This window comes from Struthio camelus, chromosome 3 (genome assembly GCF_040807025.1).
Source record: "Struthio camelus isolate bStrCam1 chromosome 3, bStrCam1.hap1, whole genome shotgun sequence".
Taxonomy (NCBI): Eukaryota; Metazoa; Chordata; class Aves; order Struthioniformes; family Struthionidae; genus Struthio; species Struthio camelus.
The window spans coordinates 68,035,881-68,058,061 of record NC_090944.1 but is presented as its reverse complement, the minus strand read 5'-3'; the positions used below and the strand labels follow the sequence as shown (position 1 = coordinate 68,058,061).

At 38.3% G+C, this 22,181-nt stretch overlaps 1 protein-coding gene across 3 annotated transcripts in view; it reads right to left on the bottom strand.

Moving 5' to 3' along the window:
* Positions 1 to 22,181, bottom strand: part of NKAIN2 (sodium/potassium transporting ATPase interacting 2) — a 551,739-nt gene that overhangs the window by 70,383 nt on the left and 459,175 nt on the right. For all 3 annotated transcript variants that reach the window (XR_011140188.1, XR_011140189.1, XM_068938176.1), the window contains exon 4: positions 17,521 to 17,721. Coding sequence is in view for 1 of the 3 variants with exons in the window: in XM_068938176.1 (XP_068794277.1) it covers positions 17,521 to 17,721 (201 nt within the window). In the remaining 2 variants the exon portion in view is untranslated. The remainder of the gene's footprint in view (positions 1 to 17,520; positions 17,722 to 22,181) is intronic.

Below are 22,181 nucleotides of genomic sequence, written 5' to 3'. Positions count from 1 at the left end.
GCATACTTCATATTTATTATATTCAGATGGAGATGCTGTCTGCAGCATTTCAGGGGCAGATACCCTTTAATAAATTCTACATGTGCCTTCGGTATTTTCTCTAGGGTTATATTTTTTAATGCTTACTCTTTTAGTGGGAATCTCAGACATAAAAAATTAAAAAGGTCAATTTTATGATGAAACACATGAGCCTGGATATTCTAAATGGCACCCTAGACTACAGAAGCTAATTGCTTTTTGACAGAAGAACGCTCTTAAGTGCATGCAATGGAAACAGGTTCATGTGAAAAGCAGGATGCATCTCTCCTCAGCTTCCAGGCCTGCTGGGACTTGTCGAGATGAGTGACATTATGAAAAATAGCAGTCACCTGGAGCCTGTTAATATTATAATCAAGTGAAAGTACAATTATGGCTGTCTTAATCCATCTGTCTGTACGTATTCGCTCCACTTCCAATCACCTGCTTTGGTCACAGGTGTATTACTATGAAGCTGGAGCTGAAAAAATCCAACCACATGAATGTTCCAAATTGCTGTGTACTCTTCCATGGCAGTTTGTTTCTCTCCGCAGCTTTAATACGGTTATTTGTCAGTAAGGAGAACAAACAAAGGCTACATATTTCATGAAGCATAGTCAAAGTTCCTTTGCATGTGGTGGTTGGCTGAACGATACCCAAGTTTGCATGTGGTGGTTGGCTGAACGATACCCAAGTTTATATTCACATACTGCAATTTTGACAATTGCTATTTATGTAAGATGAGAGTAAAAAAAACCCTAACAAATATAGTGTATTTTGCTAACGTGTAAAGTTTGGTAGTGTTCAACAGATTTTAGATCCCTTAGCTGAGACTAAGGTAAACAAACACAGATTTATAGTGTGTGATGGTAGTTCTGCAAAGACAATCTGGCAGTACGTAATATTTAGACAGTTAGTTTCTAATTTCACCCTGGATGATTGATATTCTAAGTGGTCAAACTGAGAACCTGTAACTATACCTGGTAAAATCAAATTACAGCAGCATCAACAACCAAACGATAACAGTTACAACAAACAACACTAGCAATACCTTTTCATGTAAAATAATAAAATGCTAACTGAACACAGGTGATGTTTTCAAATTTCAGTCAGCTAGCCATGCAGACAGATAGTGAATTTTTTTACTATTCAAACATTTTCCATTTCCACCTGATAGCTGTAAGTTCTCACTAGTTCTTCATTGTTTATGTGAAACTTAAGTCACTCACATTACGAATTTGATAATGAATTTTCAGTATGAATTTCATAATAAATTTCATTCATGATGAATTTGGAATGAATTTCAGCATAAATTTCACCATATGAGTTCTTGATTTGATAACTGTTCTCTGTAGAGAATATCAGATTCTAGGGTTAGTATAAAAAAACATCAAAAGCTCGCCATACATAATCATACAGAGTCTTAAAATCCATTTTTAAAATTAGCTGAAAAAGGATTTTCTGAAGACAACTGCAGTTAATGGAAAACAGTGGTAGGTTGTTGGGCTTCTTCCTGAAGTATTTAAAAAAATGAATTAGCTTTTCAGACTTGACGATAAGTTAAACCCTGAACTCACGTGCATGAATCCGAGGTTAGAATCTTGCTAAGCTACAGCAGCTTAGATTTTGACTCGATGTTCAGAGGAAGCAAAATGTTAAGCTAGTGTGTATTAGATGCTCTAGCGTCTTGGACGGCAACTGTCTCCTTACAGATTCTATCATATTTTTTAGAAGCTCCAAACATCACTTGTAATTTTCTGGTTGACAATCTGTTTGGGACACAAAAAACTTCCAGTGGTGTTCAGCAAAGAGCTACTTTTTAATTTCAGTAAATTGCTTAAACACTTGAAGTTAGAGGAAGAATTATAAAGCTTTTGAATGACCTATGCAACTGCATAATCTAATTTAAAAATGCCATTGAGTCACTCTATGAAGTGGTTAATGGTCTAATCACATTTCATATCTTCTTCAAAATTCCCTCTGAGACTTATTCAAAGCTGCCTACTCTGAGTAGGTTCTCCCCAAGCTCTGTGAATAAACAGAGCCTTTTGCTTTTAAGCGTATTAGAGTTGATGATCAGACCTTTGACAAAGCTCAGAAAAAAGTTCAGAGGTGGTCTTAGATCAAACTCCTCAAATTCAGCAATGCTCAAATACAAGGCATTAGTTCAGGGGTCTACTGATGGCAGCTAAGTCAACTGTGGCTGTCCCTTGGCTAAAAATAGATGGGATTACTTTTGTTAACCTGAAAGTACCTTAATTCTTGTGTTAGTATCTAGTTTGAGATTCACATCTCCCACAACCTGGGGTGACTCCCAGTAAGTGCACAAAAGGATAATACCTTCAAATGACTTGATAAACCAATCTGTTGACTTTTTTAGACTATGGACAATTACACAGTGAAGAAACCAAAAAAATTCATTCCTTTTACTTACTCATGTCATTCTAGATTGCTTTAATTAAAATGAATAACCAAGTTTAAGGAAGCTCAACAGTTACTCAAAAGAAAAACTTTAGAATAGAGAATGAAATACACTATTGTGAGATTTTGTTCATCCTTGATATTTAAAAATGGTCAAATTAAATGAAGACTATTTCAGGTAACCCTTAGCCTCACATAATCACTTCCTGGCAGCAGTACTATTTCCAAGAAGATCTAAAGGAGACTGAAAAAGCAGTGCATATTGCTTACCTATGTTTTACATATAACCACTATCATCATTTTTAATGACACTAGCCTCTTTCAGTCAGTCCAAGCTTCGCCAGTCATAAAGGTGTAAATGTGCAGATGGCATTCGGATATACTTTAGAAAATGATAATCTATTTAGTTCATGCAGTTTACATTCCTGTAAAATTTGCTGCATCGTTACATTCTGATCATTGCAGAGGAAGTGATAATTATGGCAAGAAAGAGCTAACAGCTAGAGAAAAAATCCTTTTCTTGTGACACACAATGATTTCAGAAATGTCTTTACAAAACACAAAGCCACTGAAACCTAAAACGCTGGTTCAGACAGAGCACGAAACAATGGTTTAGGAGATTAATGCTTTTGAAGACCAAATCAATTCATACCATTTGTAACAGAAAATGTTTGCAAGAGTTCAGTGCAATCTTTGAAGTGTATCTGGGTTATCTATTTCGTACAGTTGGTATCCAGCCACAGCAAAATTTCTGCAGACATCTCTAAAGGAGAATCAGGAGGCTGTCATCTGAAAATGAGGCAGGCACCACCAGCTGATACCGCAAATGCCAAGTGGCTATTTAGCAGTGCCAGCTCACACAAGACTCACGCAGAAAAATAGCCCCCTCTTCTCCTGTTTGTATCTAAATCTTCAGGAAACTAAATCACTTCCTAAAAGCAGGGATGGAGAGAACAGTCTATTATTCCCTGGCAGACCACAAAGTATTGTCCATATTGACAATCTGTTTTGTATAGGCAGGCTGCAGAAGCAGTAAATCCTATTAACCTGTTCAAAGTCAAATGAAGACATTTAGAAAACAGAACAGCTGTTATATGCAGTGGTGAAAAAAGACCATATCAAAGACAGGTTAAATGGATGCACCAGCTAGTAGATTATGCACAGCTACAACTGCAAAATCCCCCAAACCCTTCTATCACCTGCTAATATCCTTCAGAATATTCATTGTATCACCCAGTCTAACTAGCTGACCATTCAAATATTATCCTCTGTCCTGTCAGAGCTAATTTTCTGGATAAAAAATCCATTTCATGCTAACAGCACTTCTATAGAAAATGCTTATATTATACTATGGTTTCAGTAATGTACAGTTCCTTTACCCAAAGCATATGGCATTCAGTGTGCACAGACCGCTCTGGAGATTTACTGTAATTATGTCATGATGTGCTTATTGTTATGGATTCAACAGCCTTTCTGCATCTCTACCTGCTTTGTTCAAGTGCAGCTGCTAGCTTCAAGCTGTTGCCTGCTTCCAGCAGCAGAAGCTGAATGAAGGAATGCTTCCTAGGGAAGACATGTTTTGAAGCAGACATACTGATAATAAACCAAATACACTTGGGAAGCATAACATTGACTGGATAAAAGTCGAGTAATCATTCTATGATAATTTACTGAAACTGGGTACAATTTGCTTTAAATTGAAAATTCCCTCTGCTGCTGATGTTGGACTTGGAGGCCTTTAACTGATAAAAGTGTGGCATTTGCTTTTATGAAGTAACCGATCTTTAGAGATTCATTAAACCTCATTATTTCTTCTCATGCATAAGTGACTATTAATACTAACACACTGAATGTGAGGAATGGGAAGAGCAGGACTGTCTGAAACAAGACTTGATGATCCTTCTGTAGCACATGCTTTCTGTGCTCGTCATGACTGTATACACCGAATGCACTTATTAACAAAAGCTTAAATCTCTTGATAAAACTGTGAGTGCTTAAGATGAGGCTGTCTGACAGATTTGATTTCTGTGTATGGTTTTCATTATGAATCAGCAGGACGTATCCTGGCTACATGTCTGCCGGCGCTGGTGGGAGCTCCATGTGCAGACGCCTGAAGTGTCTGGCCTATTGTCATTACCTTTTGCCATGTGCAGACTTCTTCTGAACTGAGCAAGCCTTCCTAAAAAACGGGACTGCTTGAACCTAAAATGGAGTCAAGGAATTGCATTACAGGCTCATTTTTATTTTCCATGATCTTTAGGAGAAAAGAATGTGGAAAGTGAAACGCTTAATTAGATAGGAAGAACAATAGGTGCCAAGAATGTCGGAGATGTTGTGCCGTTGTTACATTGCCCTTCCTGGAAATAGCATCTATTACTATTTTATTGATTTGAACCTCTGGGGTAGATTCCAGATGTCATTACTCGATCATTCTCTACACTTAAAGAAAAATAAATTCTGTTGGGTCAATGTTTAATTCCCAGCTATGGCAACAACCATTATCAGCATCCAAATGCCTCTATGAATTTGAAAATGCCTTTTTTCCTCTGGTTATGACATTGCACATGAGTGATCTGTTCCAGATTCACATAAAGCCTAGACATCAGTAAAATAAGATAAAACAGAGGAAAAGTCTCACCTCTGCATTATTAATCTGTATACCTTAGAAGATAACTATTTCCATTTCTGTGTTCATAGCAGAATGGAAGTTAAGTTAGCAGGGCTCAATGGCAGAGTTAAAAATCTTGCCTTCTGGAAAAAAAAATCTGCTCAATTGGTTTTGGAAACCTGAATCACTTTTTACCAATCAGTTTTAAGCAGTTGAGTACTGAAAAACTGATATCTAAATAGTTCTGAAGTTTAGTTGAGTGTTGCTGCTAAAAAGCACATTTTGAAAGGCCTCCCAAAATATCAGCACAGCATAAATATGCTGTTTGACTGTCCAGCCAGGGTTGAAGACATTATCTGTTGAAAAAAATGATGGGAATTTGCTGGTATCTACTCAGAATACATGCGAAGGACAGGTTACCTCCACTGTTAAGGTAAAGTCATTTTATTCATTTGAATGGAACAATGACATTTGTCACTAATGAATATTACCTGTCATTTGAAATCTTGGCTTCAGGTGGAAGCTCCAGCACATTCATGCCAAAAAATGATCTCAGATTCCTCTCTCCTTAGAACTGCCACATTGGAGAAGGCAGAGAGCTAAGAATCCTTAGGTCATGTCTATAAGCAGAGGATTACACTCCATATTACATAGGTTGTTTTGCATGCTACATAAACATTAGAAAAATTATTCTGTATCTCTTTTATGCTATAAATAATGGAATTTTTCCCCCCACATTACTAGGTTACAACTCATGTTCCTTTCCTGGATTCCATGCTGTGTGGCCACATCTTGAAAGCTGGAGATTGGGTTAGCTCTGGTATTGCTACGGGTTTAGCAATTTCAGACTCTCAGTGTGTAATTGTCGCGGCGTTGTGGATGTATGGCAGTGCATAGAGATATACCAGCAAATGAAATAATCCGGAGACCATCTCCTGGCCTAGAAGCCAAGGGGTATGATACAGCTTGGATTCACACAACTAAGCTCTTTTTATCCTCAAGAACAAGGTGACCATACACAAACTTTCTATAAGGGATGGTCCCTGGTTTGTGCAACCCCTATAACCAAGTCTAGATATTGTCTGGGACAGTGATAGTGAGCCTGGGCCCAGTGAATGACAGGGGCTGTGGTAAAAGTTAGAGTGTAGCAGTTCTTGGGCTTGTGTCCTGGCCAAGTACAGAAGTAGTGTGGAGTCCAGAATCTAAGCAACCAGCCAGGAAAGCTAGCAGAAAACACGGTACTGCTTTGATTATCACTTCCTTGCACGTTAAAAGAAGTTCATTGACACAGATACATTAAGATAAAACATTTCATGCTGATGCAGTTTCCAAGAGAATCATGTTTCTTCAGAAAATTCCCAGTTGGATCTACTTCTTAGATTGCATAAGGAACCTCAAACAGCAAAAATAATATGAACAATTTTCTGACCGCAGTTTCTTGGCCTGCCTCAGGTGTTTATTCTAAGGGTTCTAGGGTACACAGTTACCATAAAAACTTAGATACTTTGTTCTGGGAGACAAAAGTCTTATTGCACTGTCCGTGCTATAAAATAGGGAAAAATGTTGCAGAATTCATAATGTAATATTATGATTTCTATTCACACATTCATAAAGATAACGGAAATTTAAATGATTCTTAGATTTCCATTTTTTCTAGGCATATTTGGTACATTTTTTTAAGAAGTAGTTAGCTCTATCAAAAGCAATTGACTTTTGTTATAGAATTTTAGGAATCTACCATTAATCTACCAGTACCTTTCATATAGATTCAGTTGCAGTTGCTATGAGTTACACAGCTTACATTTTTTTCCTCTGGTGAATTCAACAGACCAGATTTTCAGAACTGTGGGTTTGTGACTACAATTACCATGACTAAAGCTATACGATATATAATTCTACACTTTTATAGATAATGCTATACTTTTACGAGATCAGTTCATCTTTTGCACAGGAAGCTGTGCTGACAGTGCACAAATGTGAAACATAAAGTATTCTATACAAATTTCAACACAAATTTTCAAATATTCGTCTGGAAACCAGCTGCAATATTGGCCTTTTCTGCACTTTAGAAAAATATCTTATTCCCCGCTACCAAGTGTGGAAGTTGGCAGTGTGGTTTATCACTCCCTCTCATATTCAGGACAGGGTACTTTACCTCATGAATTAAGGTCTCTTGCTTTCAGCTCTGGGGGTTCTCATGGGATGTGGAGCGAAATGGGAAAATAACAGCTGCCATATTTGTGCATGGCAGCACAAGGCAGTACTTAGTGTCAGCAAGAATACTGATCCCAGTGATACTGAAATATACCTGTACTGTGCATATTTCTGTATTTTAGGCAGCAGCATTCATGTGTTTATTATACCACCTGAATCGTCTCAAGGAAGAAGTTGGGTGAACTGAGTACTTGACTATGAATTTATAGCATGAAGAGGGATTCCTTTCTATTTAACTATACTTTGTAACTGAATACTTAAAATTACCAGAAGCTTGTGCTATTTATTTTTGTTGCTGTTCTTCTTAATATTATTTTATATATATGTCTAAAGCAGTTGTAATTAGAGTATTTGGTTTCCCGGCCATGCAAATTCACTTGTAGAGAGTATCAAAAGAAAGAAAATAGAATGAACCAGGTTCTTTAATCTGAGTCTCTTCAAAATATGAAAAACCTGTAGGTGCTTACCAAATCCTAGGTAAAAGGAGACCAGTCTATGGCTCTGAGTTGCATACAGCTGGAAAGAGTACATGAGCAGTTCTTATGCTAGAACAGTGCAATGCAAACAGAGGCAGGACTGTGTTAGTACAGCAACTAAGGAATAATTTAAATCCCATCTATGGATTTAGGAAGCAAGCCAACAAGCCAGCATCACCTGGTAGCCCAGCATCTCCAGCATCACATAGCCCCAGGGCAGCCATGAGGCGCTGAACCTGGGGAACCATAATCTCACTACTCTACCATATCGCTATCCACCGTAAAGGGTCAGGCAGGCTGGTCACTCTGATAGCAGACTCAGTCCTATATATGAAGGAGAATATATACGAGATAGTCAAACCAAATTGTTAGGAAACTTCCCTCAGGCCTTAAAGTAATGAATCTAACGTTCAGCTCTTGGTTATCACAGTTCTGATCCCCAAAGAAATCACGCTTTGGCTACTGCAGGAAAAGGACGTGTGAGAGGTAGAACTGTTTCTTCCAGTCTTGGCTCATGCTGGTGCTGTTGCTTCTCACTCAGTCAGGGAGATAAACCTCTTAGAGAAAATCCTGCATGCACTGATCAGGTAACTCTATTTAAAGCTGTCTTCTCTCCACTGAGTTGGAGCAAACTTGTTTTCTCACAGTAACCATATAACTTAGCTTTATATGAGCTCAGTTCATTAAGAAGGGAAGCTTTTAGGTAAATGAATGAGTGCAATTCTACTTACAAAGCTCCCTGCTCATTAAAAAACAGTTTATGCTTTGATGTGTGCAATTCAGTTTTCTGCAAGGATTGGTGAAGAAAAGCAGGTAGAATTTGATAGAAGCAACAACAGATAACATGTGTAGGCATAAAGAAATCTCTCCTTAAAGTAATCCTTCAAAATACTAATGACATATGCTCTAACATTATTGTCAAACAGAGAAACAACAATACACTGTGCTCTGAGGCAACGTCAAAGAAGCCTGAACCTGATGTTGCTCCTCTGCTAACACGGCACGACTGTTATTAAATTAGCACTTTACAATGATTCATACTCACTTCCCATTGTGTTCATTCTGCCCGGTCCTGTTGTGAAAAAACTAATCTGTCTAAAGTACCAGTCTATGTTATTCAGAATCAATTTTCTTTCAGTCATTCTGTTGCCCTAGAAAGGAACTCCACCTTAATTAAATAATGTTATTTTTCCCCATTAAGTTCAAAGAGTCATAACTTGATTACATGAGCTCTTGTCTCCTTTTTCACACATAAATATTCTCGTCGCTATACAAGCACGACAGGAGGCAGGCGATATGCAAGGTATGAGCATGGGTGTACGTGTGTGTGGAAAAGATGGAGGCTGCTGTTAGAAAGGAGGTGGGAAAACAAAATTAACATGTGTAAATCTGAGGGCTTTTATGTGTGGAACCTACCTATGTGCAGAACTGAAGAGCTCTGCATTGGCTAGAAAGGCATATGGCATCAAGCTTACTTATTACTGCAAATAGACCTCCTATATGCCAAGCATGATCAGCAAAAAAGAATCGAAGATTGAAAAAGAATTTGGTGTAGGTTTACTGCTATAGTTGGGGATTAGAGGTTTTGCAAGAGCTTTGTCTTTTTGCTTTAGGAGCAAGCAGATCTGATGTTTATATTCTTTTGCTTTTTTTTTAGGATATCAAGTTATACACATTTTGAGCACAAGAATGGGATATGCTGGATCATTAGCAGGACCTAAAGCCTAAGTCAAGCAGTGAAACTTTCTAAAAGATCAGTATCATCTTTCTGAACTCAGTGAAAACCTTTAATACAGTGCAAGTTCTTTTGTGCCCGGCCCTGAGTATTTGTAGCTCTGAGAAAAGGACCTACTTATTTACTTCCTCAGCATTTTGATCCAGAGAATCTAGTGCCAAGTTACGTTTTCTCTGATTCTACTCAGTAGTATTTTGGGACCCACAGAAACACTGCATTGGTCTTTGCCTCATTCCTGATGGCACTGTTAATTAGGCAGCTTTTATTTCTTATGCGTTCGTATGACAGACTGCCTCTTCTCCCCCAACTTCACTCTTTTCTCCCTCCTCCTATCATGCAGTCTGTCCTGCTGATACACCCACAGGCTTTAGTTCCTGTTTGCTGCTTTTAGTCCTGCTCTGCTACTTGCTGGTGTCTCTGGAGGAGCTGTTAGTTTCTTGTTCTGCTCAGGTCTCATCAATGTCTTCCGAAAGGGGAAAAAAAAAAAAGATAGAAGGAAGGAAGGAAGGAAGAAAGAAAGAAAGAAAGAACGAATGAACTTTCCCTTTCCATTCCCTGGATGCACTTTCATTCCCCTTTTCTGCTCCAAATACAGAAATTTTACAAGCCCGTCATTCCTTTAACCTCTCCTGTCCACTTGTCCCCCAGACACCCTCCTGCTTTCTCACTCAATGAGTGGCAGCTTCCCCTACATGTGTGACGTCTTCTCCTTGCTCCTGATCAGCACTCAAGTCTAGGCTGAGCCCATCAGGAATGTTACTACAGAGACTGTTTTCCACGACTTAGCTTTTCCCTCCATTTCTTCTCTTTACTTTTTTTCTAGTGAAATTCAACACTACTTTCTTTTGCAAGGTGCTTTGTGGCTTATCCCCACCTCATTTGCCCTGTCTCATTCACTGTCAACATGAGATAGTGTCTCACTGATGAGCAACCAGCCTGTTGTCAGTCCCTTGCCAGATTTCAAACTTTCACTGTTTCCTCTTGTGCTACCTTTTAGAACTTTCCCACAGATGGTGCAAAATTAACTCATTATTCTAGTTCACAATCCATTTTAGGGCTTTTCTATCATGCCTACAAAAAAGCTGACAATAGTTAATTAGGAAGCACACTGAAACTGCAAGCCAGTATTCCCTCTCTTTTTTCCCACCTTTCCTCATTTTTCTGTCTCTATTGGTTGGTTGGCTGGTTTCGTACCTAGAATATAAGTTATTTGGGACAAGAACTGTTGATTTGCTTTGTGATCATACTGTGCACAGCACAGCTGGGGGCTTTTAGGTAATGTATTATTAGTGGCATATTTGAGTCAAATACATACAGCATGGAGGTCTGAAACACAAAAAGATAGTTCAGTTAACAAGATTCCTGTGAAGTTACATCCTGCCCACACTGTCCTGCTCAGCGCTCTCACTTCTGTGCCGTTCTCCACTGAAAGGGCTATAGGTAGTAGTAGTCACTGTAAACTTTTTTTTCTGATTTGTTTCTAATATAAGACATTTCAGAGACTAATTAGGAGTTTAGCCATACTTCCACCCTCAAGCAGCAAGAGCCACAAAACAAAGTGGAAAAGAAATTCTAACTAGATAGCTAGCGACACTCCCTCTTTCTTATTATTCCAACTCTCTGCAAGGGCGTGAGAATGTTTAAAGTCATCTGTAGTATGTTAACATTAAGGATTTATAGAGTATCTTGTTCTAATTATTACGAATCCTTGAGAGAAGCAGGGAGCATTAATATAGTAAAAATAGTCTACTATCCTAAGTGTCTAAATATATATGTGGACTACCTTACTGTACTATTTGATTATCTTGCAGTGTTTAACAGAATTACATTTGCAACAGCTTTCTGAGGTATGTGAGAACTATTGTTTGTGTAATACGGAAAGAAAGTAACAGGAGTTAAGCACCCTGCCAAAGGTTGTACTGTAAGTCTGAAACAGCACAGAAACCTTGAAGCTAGCTTCCTAACCAATGAGCTTTATTATCGAATATTAATGACACAGTTATGTTTCACGATGATTTAAATCAGCCTGACAGCATCACAGCTTGAAAGGTATTATGCATGATGCAGACTATGCAGACTCCCAAGCAGTATACGTTTACTGTAACTAGTATGGATGTATAATTACCTATTACAATTATTTAAAGCATGAAATAGTAGTTTTAATGACTGCATGATGCATGTATTCAAGTACTCATAGAGGAAGGAACAAAAAGGAATTAAGACTAATGTACAGCACATGAAAAGGCAGTGGATAAGATCGCTATGAAAGTCGTCGATACTTATACGTAATAGTTTACTTAAGGTTTTATTTATTTGGTATGTAAGCTACCATCAATAATGTAGATATAGTACATAAGAAATGCCTTTTCTCCACTCACTTGTTTTACTGGAATAATGTTATACAGTTCATCTTTTCGAGGGCTGTATAACTAAAAACCAAATTGGCTGAGGTGATACCTTCACATTAGTCTTATTCCCATAACTCAGACACTTAGTTCCACTAAAATCAATAAACTGGTGAGTGTGTAAGTGAGAAGCAAAAGACAAGCATAATAAATACTTTAAATCCTGCGTTGGCAAATAGATATGCAATTCTGTCACATTAACTCCATGGCTGATCTTTTATTTGCATATTTTCAGAGTTTTGATCTACAAATGGATTTTAATTTGTCGACTCTTGCTGGAAAAGCCTTGTGAGAGTCGGAGCAGGTCATGCATAATGAAAGAGTAAAACACAGGCGGAAGGAAGATGTAGAGAATCTGAGCTCCATTTCTGTATGAAATGCAATTATCATTATTGTAATTAGCTTGTACCTCATAAAGGCCTTACTGTAGTAGGTGTCACCCACATTCAGAGTCTTTTCTAGAGATCCCTGTCTACACAAACGGTACAGTCGTTTACAAACTTCACATGAAAAATGTAGAATTCTTGCTTTTCTCACTGTACCACTCAGGAAGAGGCACAGAGAGGTGAAATGATTTTCCCAAGGACATGGTAGTAGATCTGGAAGGAGAACCCAGTGATCTTAAGGGATGTCAGGCCCTTAACTGCAAAAACTTTCCATTTGCCATTCTACAACAAGAGTTCAGTAAATGCACATACCAAGAAAGTTATGTATAGGATCCATACCTAGAATCAGACACTGACCGGGTGTAGGCACCAGTGAAACTGTTAGCTTCTGACCCTTTTCTGGCCATGTGGGGTCCCTGGAGTCCCTACACTATTTATACACAAAGCCTACCCATTCCTTGTTAGATGCCAAAGTCAGGAGTGTGTAGTCCTCACCGTACTCCCTGCAACCTGAGCACTGTCTTTACCAGGGTGAAATGGCAGCTAATCCTCCTATCTTTTGGGGACGGGTGGGAACTTTCATTCAACATCCACTCCATAAATAGTATGCAGAATGTAGCTCAGATTTCACAAACCAGTAGCAAATCAGATATCCATTAGTACCAGTAACCTCATTCTTTACCTGGAACAATCATCTCCAGAGATCAGTAAAATGAAACTCCAGAGTTCTGAAAATGAAATAGCTTTTCTGATGTAAGCAGCAAGAATCAATAACCATTAAGCACATAAGGACATGTGAGCATGTGAGCATCTAAGTCACTTCATGACCAGAACAGTTCATTTTGGGAATATGTAGGCATCAGGGACAGACAGAATTGTGGTCCTCCCACAACACATTGATGGTCCGGGTGCTCAGATGTCATAGCTCTGTAAATGGGGCTTGCCTGGCAGAGTATGAGTAAAGTGGAGAATTTGCCCAGTATATGAGCGCAGACTGCAGTGAGGTTTAGCTTTGAGCAGCAAAACAAGTGAATTAGCTGCAGCCAAAGCTCTGCATTTTTCCTCGTCTACCACCACAGCATTGAAAAGAGTGTTGTGGTTGGCAAGATGCAACAAAGCTAAGCTTTCGCCTTTGCAGAGGGGGTACTATTCACGGAGGATTGGGGAGGGGAGGGGAAGAAAAGGGGGAGTCATTCAGTAGAAACGTCTTCCCTACACCTTTTCCCAGACCTCAGGGTTTCACACAAAACAGAACAAATCCTGACCTTAGCAGTTCTGCTCAGTTTAGTACAGCTGCATGCTGCAGGTGGTGCCCTAAAAATATGTTTGTTTATTTTGCAGCACTGCAGGCTGCAAAACTGCATTTAAGAATGAAGTAGATTCCTCTCCCTCACATTTTCCCTTCTTCACTCTGAACTTCCCCTCTTTCTTTTTAACTTGATAGAAGAAGGTGATAAGAAACATAGAGATAAAATTATAGCAATGAGGCTCAGTTCAGTCTGAAAAGAACCAAATGGGAGGTACTGAGCACAAAAACCTGACATACACAGCGTGTGGCACTGAGATTTTGGTACCATACCATTTCAGAGAGGCATGCCAAGCATGGAAAACTCCCCATGAAACTATCACAATAAATGACTGAAAAATCACTGGAAGTTTTTCCAAATAGACATCCATAAACACGACACAAAATCAGTCATCAGCTGAGGAAGCAGTAATGTGCTGAAATGGAAATGGCTACATGACAAACATAAGAGTGCACTAAATGGTTATTCTGCATATCTCTGAGGCCAGGGTTGATTTACTGATAGAGTCTCCAGGGGCTGTGGTCTCCCATCAATACCAGTCAACCTTCTGTGTGCTCTGTGTCGTGGGACAAAAGAGTGGTTGCAGCCTCCATTGACACTGTGATTATTGCAGTCCCGCATTGCATACGCAAGTGCTAAATATCCAAATCAGGATAATCCTCTTTTTACATAGAGCATTTCCCCATTTTGAAGATTTTCTAAACCACGAGCTTTCGGCTGGTCAAAGTATAGAGAATATCAATCAGACTTTTTTGTTACTTCTTCAATGTGACCTGATATACATTAGGAATTTCGCCAAGTTGTCTGTTTATTCTGAGCAAAATCCATTCCTCAACATAAGCTGGCAAAATATCTGTGCATCATCCTGTCTAGCTCTCTTTAATCTTTAAGGTAAATGTTACACAATGAACACCACCACTCTGCACAGTGGAGACTCTCCTGACCTTTGTGATCATTTAACATTCCAGTTGTCTTAATTACTACTCGGTTTAAGAGAAGAAAGGATAACTCTCCAAAATGGCACTCTTACATAACCAAAGTCCGTGTTGACTTCCACAAAATTAGCAACATTTTATGGTTCATGAGCTGGTACTGTTTTCTTCCAGGACACAGTCCTGTGGGGAGATAAGGTCTCTCGGAGACATTGAGTAGTCTGTACCTCCTTGGTAAAGCATCTTTCTGCAATTCTTGAAATATACAACAACCCACCTGGAACCTTTATTTTTAGAAAATATACAGTGATGGAGCTTTTATAGCTTTTATCTCACTTTCCTATTCTTTCCACTAAGTATTTCATAGCAAAAATCTGTGTGGAGTCTAACCTTCTGTAGATGGATTTCTTGTGAGCTTACTAACAAGCTGTACAAAACACACTCAGTTAAACATTTTCAAAGACTAATATAAGTGGATCTCTGTGAAGCTGAGTGTCTTTGTAACTTTTATCTGTAGGCAGTAGGAAACATCCTTAAAAACAAGCTACCAGTCTCTGAAAAAGCCAAGATCAACATTAGTTTGATGGTTGCCATGAACATACAGAAATACAAATAGAAAGCAAGTAACCAATTTGTAGGTGGCAATTTATAGTTTTACAGTTAAAGGGCAAGATCCACTTAACTGCCTATAAAAGAAAATTGAAGGGAAAGATTAATTTCTTTCTACTAACTGGAGATAAATCTGATCCAAGGCCTGGGCTTGTTCAAATCTAGTTTACTGAAAACCAAGCAATATCCGTTCTTCTAACTTTGTATTATAAGTCACTCAACAGCACCAGGTAATTCCTGTGTTTCTCATCACATTTATTATGATTGTGACTTTATGCTAGCATTTCTATTAGAAAAAAACAGAAAAGTGAAAATGATGCATATGTAAACATTAAGCATCAGGTCTGGAAAAATTTCCCACACTTTTAATGCATAGCTCTTTACCTATGATAAACACATTTACAGTCACATGAATAGAAATGTAAAAATATCTTTAGTTAGCTACAGCTACCAGATTGGTGATCGCTTTTTATTCTGAACCACTCCGCTGGCTTGCGAAGAATGACCTTATCTAGCAATACAGCTCTGTTTAGCACAGACACACAAAAATCCTTGTTGCACTATGCTTGTGTTTTCCCAGAATAAGAACAGAATCTGGCCTGAACTACACATTCCTTGAATTTCCTGTTCATCATTCGTCACACGCAAAAATTAAGACAGAAAAATAAGCCTGGGTATCTCCTTTCAAGTTAAGCCTGAGTCATAAAAATTGGTTGTAAATAAAGTTGTGAAGCTATTTTGATCATACTTATTTAGTTAATCTGATTTCTTTGCATTTTGTCTCTTCTCCATCAGTTGTAGCTTGTCAAAATTGCAGTTGTGAACTATCTGGAGCATGGACTGTTTTTATCTTACTGAACTGTCCAGTACCTGCCTCACTAACAACTCGGATCACTGTCATTTCCTTCTGCTACAACATGGCCACCTGGTGAGCCCAGAGGAGGTCTGGGTTGGCTCCAATGAAGGGAGGTAGCGGCGCTTTCAGGTGAATCAGCTGGTAACCATTTACATACGGAGCTGTCACAGAGCTGTATTGACAGAGAGATGTATATTCCTGAACTTACCTGGTGCTTGGCCATTTACAGCAAGAGTGGGGAATAGATAGATGAACCTGTTCACCTCTGGGGTGACTGAGGGCCATGTTCTATGTTATGGGCTATCCAGCTGCCTTACATTAACTTCTGCATCTGGCAGACCAAATTTACTCTCTCTTTTGCCAGTGTGGTCCTTCTTTGAAGAAAGCCTTGGAATCCTCTGAACAAAAACGTATACAGTGGGAGTCATGTACCCAGGCACTGAACCAAATTTATGTACAGTAATAGTTTTATTTGCAGTCAGGTATATATATATATCTCCACCCGGGCATAAAAATCTGTGTATCACTAGGGCCTACATAAAAATGCAGCTTGCCATTCAATGTAATTAAGTCAATGTTTATGTCATATTTTCACCTGAGTCAGAGTCATCAGAAGGAAAAATGATTAGTAGAGGTAAATATGTTGTAAAACCTATCAAATTCCCCAACCATTACAAGTTATTTTTCACTGCTCGTAAATTTTCTGCAGTGTAACTGTGGATTCTTACCCTCATAAAAAGACTAAGATTTCTGCTTTTGACTTTCATACAAGTACATTTTCTTCTTTTGAGAAGAATCTTTCCCATTCTCCTGAAGGGCATGTTGAATAATGCGGTTACAGACAAATGGTCAGTTTGGCTGATTTAAGAAAACAACGTAATTTGATTAGCCAGATATGAGACCTGTAAAATCAATGAATCTATTTTTACTGTGAAAAATTTTCTTTCATTTTGGCTTTTTCTCATATTCATTTTGGCTTTCACAGCAATAGCTGTAACTGATTATGTCATAACTTAACTCTTGTAGAATAATTTGAATAATTGGAATAACTGGAGTAATTGGAACAGGTTGCCCAGAGAGGTAGTGGAGTCTCCTTCCCTGGAGATATTCAAAACCTGTCTGGATGTGATCCTGGGCAATATGCTCTAGAGGTCCCTGCTTGAGCAGGGAGGTTGGACTAGATGATCTCCAGAGGTCCCTTCCAACCTCAACCATTCTGTGATTCTGTGAATATAACCTGATGTAAGGATTTTGTGAGATGGTCAATGGTTAAAATAGAGGACAACAGGAGAGAGTGGGTAATGACAACAGTTCTTATAGTGTTAAATGTGTACATCAAAGCTTTTCTTGTAAAAGGTACGTGAAAACCTCAACCTCAAGGTTGCTTGAGTTAGCTGCAAGCCAAGAGAATTTCACTGCAGGACTTCTAAAGCTCAGTGCTAGGGTTTCTAAATCAGTGCCACAATACTCCACTGTTCTGGTAATAATGAACTGCAAGAAGAACTGCAAGAAGTCTAGAAAAAGTGCTGGGAGTGAGGCTGTTTATAAAAACTTACTGCAAGGAAGATCTGAAGAGAACTCTGAGCCACTTCTATGTACTGGTATTCAAGAAAACACCCCGAGACAGTGATATAACGATGATCCTCTGGTGCCCAGTCTGGGGCTGGGGTTACTGAGGTCACGGTGCAGCCTGGTCCATTCTCCATCCACCAAGAACGATGCATTGAGATGTTAAAGGTCAGAATGAGATCTGTTTCCTGCAAAAGAACAGTGAAGAAATAACATGCTGGGATGACACTCTATTTCCAGTTACCTCAGCTAGAGATTTCTCAGCATGCATAAAGAAGCAAAGAGCAGCAAATAAAAAACTGCACTGTCTCATGAAGATTAGTGGAGCTTACCTGCAGCAAGCTCAAGTAGCTGTACCTTGACAGGCAGAATTGCTTTGGAGCAGAAGGAGAGTTATCCTGCAAGCAAGGATCTGCTCCCAGATATTATAGTAGCCTGGGCAGTATTAGTCATTTCTGTTACATTTCCCATGTTCCTGCGGAAATCATGAGGGCTGATAGATGTGCATATCTCCACCCCAACCTTCCTCTGCTCAGTTCCTACAGGTATGGCTCTTATTTTGGTGGTCTGAGCCACCAAACTATACAGGAATCCCTGGGAGCTGGGACTTCATAGACTTTAATATGCGTGGCTCTTTTGCAAGGGGTGAAGCTCATGGAGTCTGAGAAGCAAAACTGTGGTAGCTCTACTGAAATACTGGAGGAGATGCAGAAAAAGGGTTTAGCCTTACTGCTTGAAACTATAGTCTCCTCTTCTGAAGGTTCAGTAATACTCGTCTCAATCTTCTAATTTCGTAGTTGTTTGTAAGAAAACAGCTCCTGTGTTGCCTTGTCTAAAGACTGCTCAGCTCGTTAAATAAAGGGCAAAGAGGCAAGAAACCTTTAAATCCCATGAAGCTGGTACTTTCTATCTAATGCAAGGGAGTAACTAGTCAGCCATACTTTCCATTAAGATTGTGCTTATAAATAGTTCATAAAGGATTAATAAATGATTAATACACATCATAAACAATACTACAGATATGACTTTCATAAATTCTACTTTGTTGCACATTACTTGAGGGTGTTATACATGTTTATAAGCAAACTATGGACTTTGTGGATTCTGTAATAGCCTACACTGTTTACCAACTCTTGATAAACTATTCATAAATGTAACCTCATTTTAAAGTGTGAGTATCTAGTCGGTGTGCACATGTGTTCAGTCATGTAAAAAAGACTGCTTCTAAGTAATGTCTTTGCAGAGTCAAACTCTCCTCATACCTAACCTACATTTTTTTAGCCTGTTGATGATATTAATAATTAAGATTCTCATAAAGATTTCAAAATGTAACTATATAATTACGTTTACCATGCCAAAATGAATATAAAGCCCATTCAGAATGCCCATTCTGAAGCAGATGTGTTGTGTCCATATTTCCTTCCCTGCAAAAATAGTTATTTTTCAATTCCACTTATTTTCTCTTTTGCACTAATAATTCAAGCAAATGCAATTCCAGCTAACGAGGTTTTGGATAATGTCATGACTGACATGCCAATCAATCAGGGATTACCCTTGACACTGTAATGTTATTGAAAAGTTTTTCAGAAGTTGCCCACAGTCTTAAATGCAGAAATTTGGTACACTGCAAAAAAAAATGTTACTCGGCATAAACACACCCAACTGTCAGATGAAAGGAAGGACCACAAATATTACTGTAAAGAATAATTATCCTATGTTGTCAGAACAGCCTGGTCCGGCAAATGATTAGCTATATGAATAAACATATGATGTTCCATAAATTTAGTGCTGCAACTGCCTTCAAGAACTTTGAAGGTAATCAAGATTACTGTGAGCATTTGGATGAACAACTAAGATTTGCCAAAAATAGATATATTTGCCTGCACCTATATGCCTTCACCCCCAACAAACCTTACTTGTCTCTTGACCCCTCTCTAGCAAATCTGCCACTCTGGTGTATGCCAGATGTGCATTGGAGTACAGCCTATGGATATTTTCCCCCAGCATCTAAGCCACTCTTTCTGGAGTCAGGGTTGTTATGGCTCCTTTGTAGCACAAAGTCCTTCTCACCCAGTGTAAGAGGTTGAAGAATGGGTAAATATCTTTGGAGTAACTTTGCTTAAAGTAATGGATTTATTCTTGAATGGCTAAAATCAAAATCCATCATGTTATTGTCAGAAGACCTTTAAGTCATTTTAGTTATCATGGAAAATTCTTAACCTCTAGTCTCTTCTCGGAGCAGCAGTGTGAATGAATAGGACTCATTGTTTAGCTCTATTTTATCATTTGCAAGACATTCAGAAGAATCATGACGAACTAAAAATATTTTATAAAGTGCAGCCAAGGAATGAAAAATATATGCCTTGAAAAAGAAAAGAATAAACTAGCTGACAGGGACTAAGTATTTGTTAGGCGTCTGTTAGGTGACGTTAAAATGTGTCAGGAGGAGCTAAACATAAAGATCAAAACTGGGCTCTGTGGTGAGAACTTTATTGCTTTAGACATGGTTATGTTTTCTCACATAAATTACAGTAGTCCAAAATTCTTTTGGTTAAAAGTACAAGTAGAGTTCCAAGTTACACAGAAAATATAATTACACAGTAAAATCTTTATAATTACATATATAAATAAAACTTAACAAAATCCAGCTTTCTTCCTCCCTGAATTTATCTCTGCAAGCTTTTCTGAAATAATTCACTATTATGTTCAGCAAATTCCCTTCCTCCCAAACCATAGTTTGGTACCTAAGTTGAATGTTGTGGTTAGCACTAAATAATCCTGCTTTGTTCAATACTAGTCTTAAAAAAACAGCCTACAGATCTATATCAGATCTGTATTCTATTTCTATCCTTGAACAATCAGTAAAATGCTGTGTGGTTTCCTCTGTTTATAAAATAGACTCGAAACCTGTCACACCCATACCTTTAATTTTTTGATATTAGAAAAAACAAATAAACAACTTATACTGAAAGCCTAGACTTTAAATCTTGAAAAACTTTGAATGAAGTGATTGAGAACACTTTTAAAGAGTGTAGCCATTATATATCTAATTAGTTAAGAAACAGAGGCCAAGTTCAGAAAGAAAAAACAGTAAGTGGAGGTGAAATCTCGTTCTGGTAAGACCAGGCATCATCCATGTTTCAATACAAACCCAACTGGAAAAAGGCTGATAATGAAGTCTGATTTTCACAATCAAACATATAAATTAGTCTCTGTAAATTCTTACCCCCAAAGCATGTGGGATAAGAATAAATGCAGAAGCAGCCTGTTTAGGACAAAGTCAGCTGCAGCACAAAGTCAGACCTTCTTAGGTATAAATCATAATGGGCCTTGACCTTACTCATAGCCTTCAAACCATCTCCCTCTCTGTGCAACCAGCTTAGCAGAAAATTTTCTGCTGTTTAATAGTGAAGGATATCCAGTTTATGAAAAGTTTACTTTTTAATAAGAAAACTGATAAGGACTTGAATGTCCTTGTAGAACTGGGTGAACCAAAGTGAGGATGATATATGTAGCATTAACATCTATTATACTGGAAACATTTAGAATTATTCTTTAATAAGCTCTCTTGATACTTACTCTGCTCACTGTTTGAATACGCTTTTAGTGGACATACATGAAGACTGCACTGGAAGCAGGGGATTTTTGTACTCTCCTGTATATTTGCCATATGTTTTCTTTCCAACATCTGTGGCTCAAACATTGTTCAGAGAAATGCAGAGAAATGGCCTAATAAGCCTTGGAACTATGAAACTTAACAAGAACTCTTGCTACATATTCGGCATGCCAATATGGTGTTGTTCACAGTCTGTATGTCAAGGAAGATTTTATTATCCTAAATTCAACAAACAGCTGCTTGCTTCATGTACACAGGAATACATCTGTATAAGCTTTAGTGATGATCACTGTGATGCTTTTGTAAATCCTGGTGATATTTGTAAAGCCTGTTAATGAAAATCAGTGCATTAAAGTAGATTTTGCTATTCATCAAGGGGAAAAATCAGAGGATAGTATTCAGTAGGACATCTTTGCTGCCGTTCCTTTGATGTTGTGTATTTGTAGTGGTCAGGAGTGGTGCTGCTGGATTAGATAAAAACTAGAGCTTGGAGATCTCGCAGAGATTAGAAACTCAGAGATCTTCAAAGTAAGTCTTTAATTTCATTCCAGCTTGATTTTTGAAAAATACAGAATCCTGATGGTTTTGTGTCTATATTTAATACAGTACATAATAACTTTGACTGGAGTTAAGTGCACAGTACATAATGTTTTCTGGCTGAGGACAACTAATGACAGAATATGGCAATAGAAAGCTCTGTAAGAGTTACCAGAAATAAATACAGCCTTCTTTGCATTAAGGAGCGGCAACAGGCCAGCAGTGCTCAAAATGAAGATAGCTGGGGGTGTATGTATATTACTACTACTATATACTAATATGCATATTAACTCTGTGTAGTAATTACCTATTGCAATGGTTTTGTTAGGTGCTCTGGTGCAGTTTGGCACGGCTGATCCCAAAGAAAATAAGAGAAATCCAAGTGCTTGCCGTGTCGTGGGAAATGAGATTCTTCCTTTTTTCTAATTAGGAATTGCTGAAGTCTGTGCAGATCTACCAAGCTTCAGTACAAGTTTGGTCAAATACAACCATGCA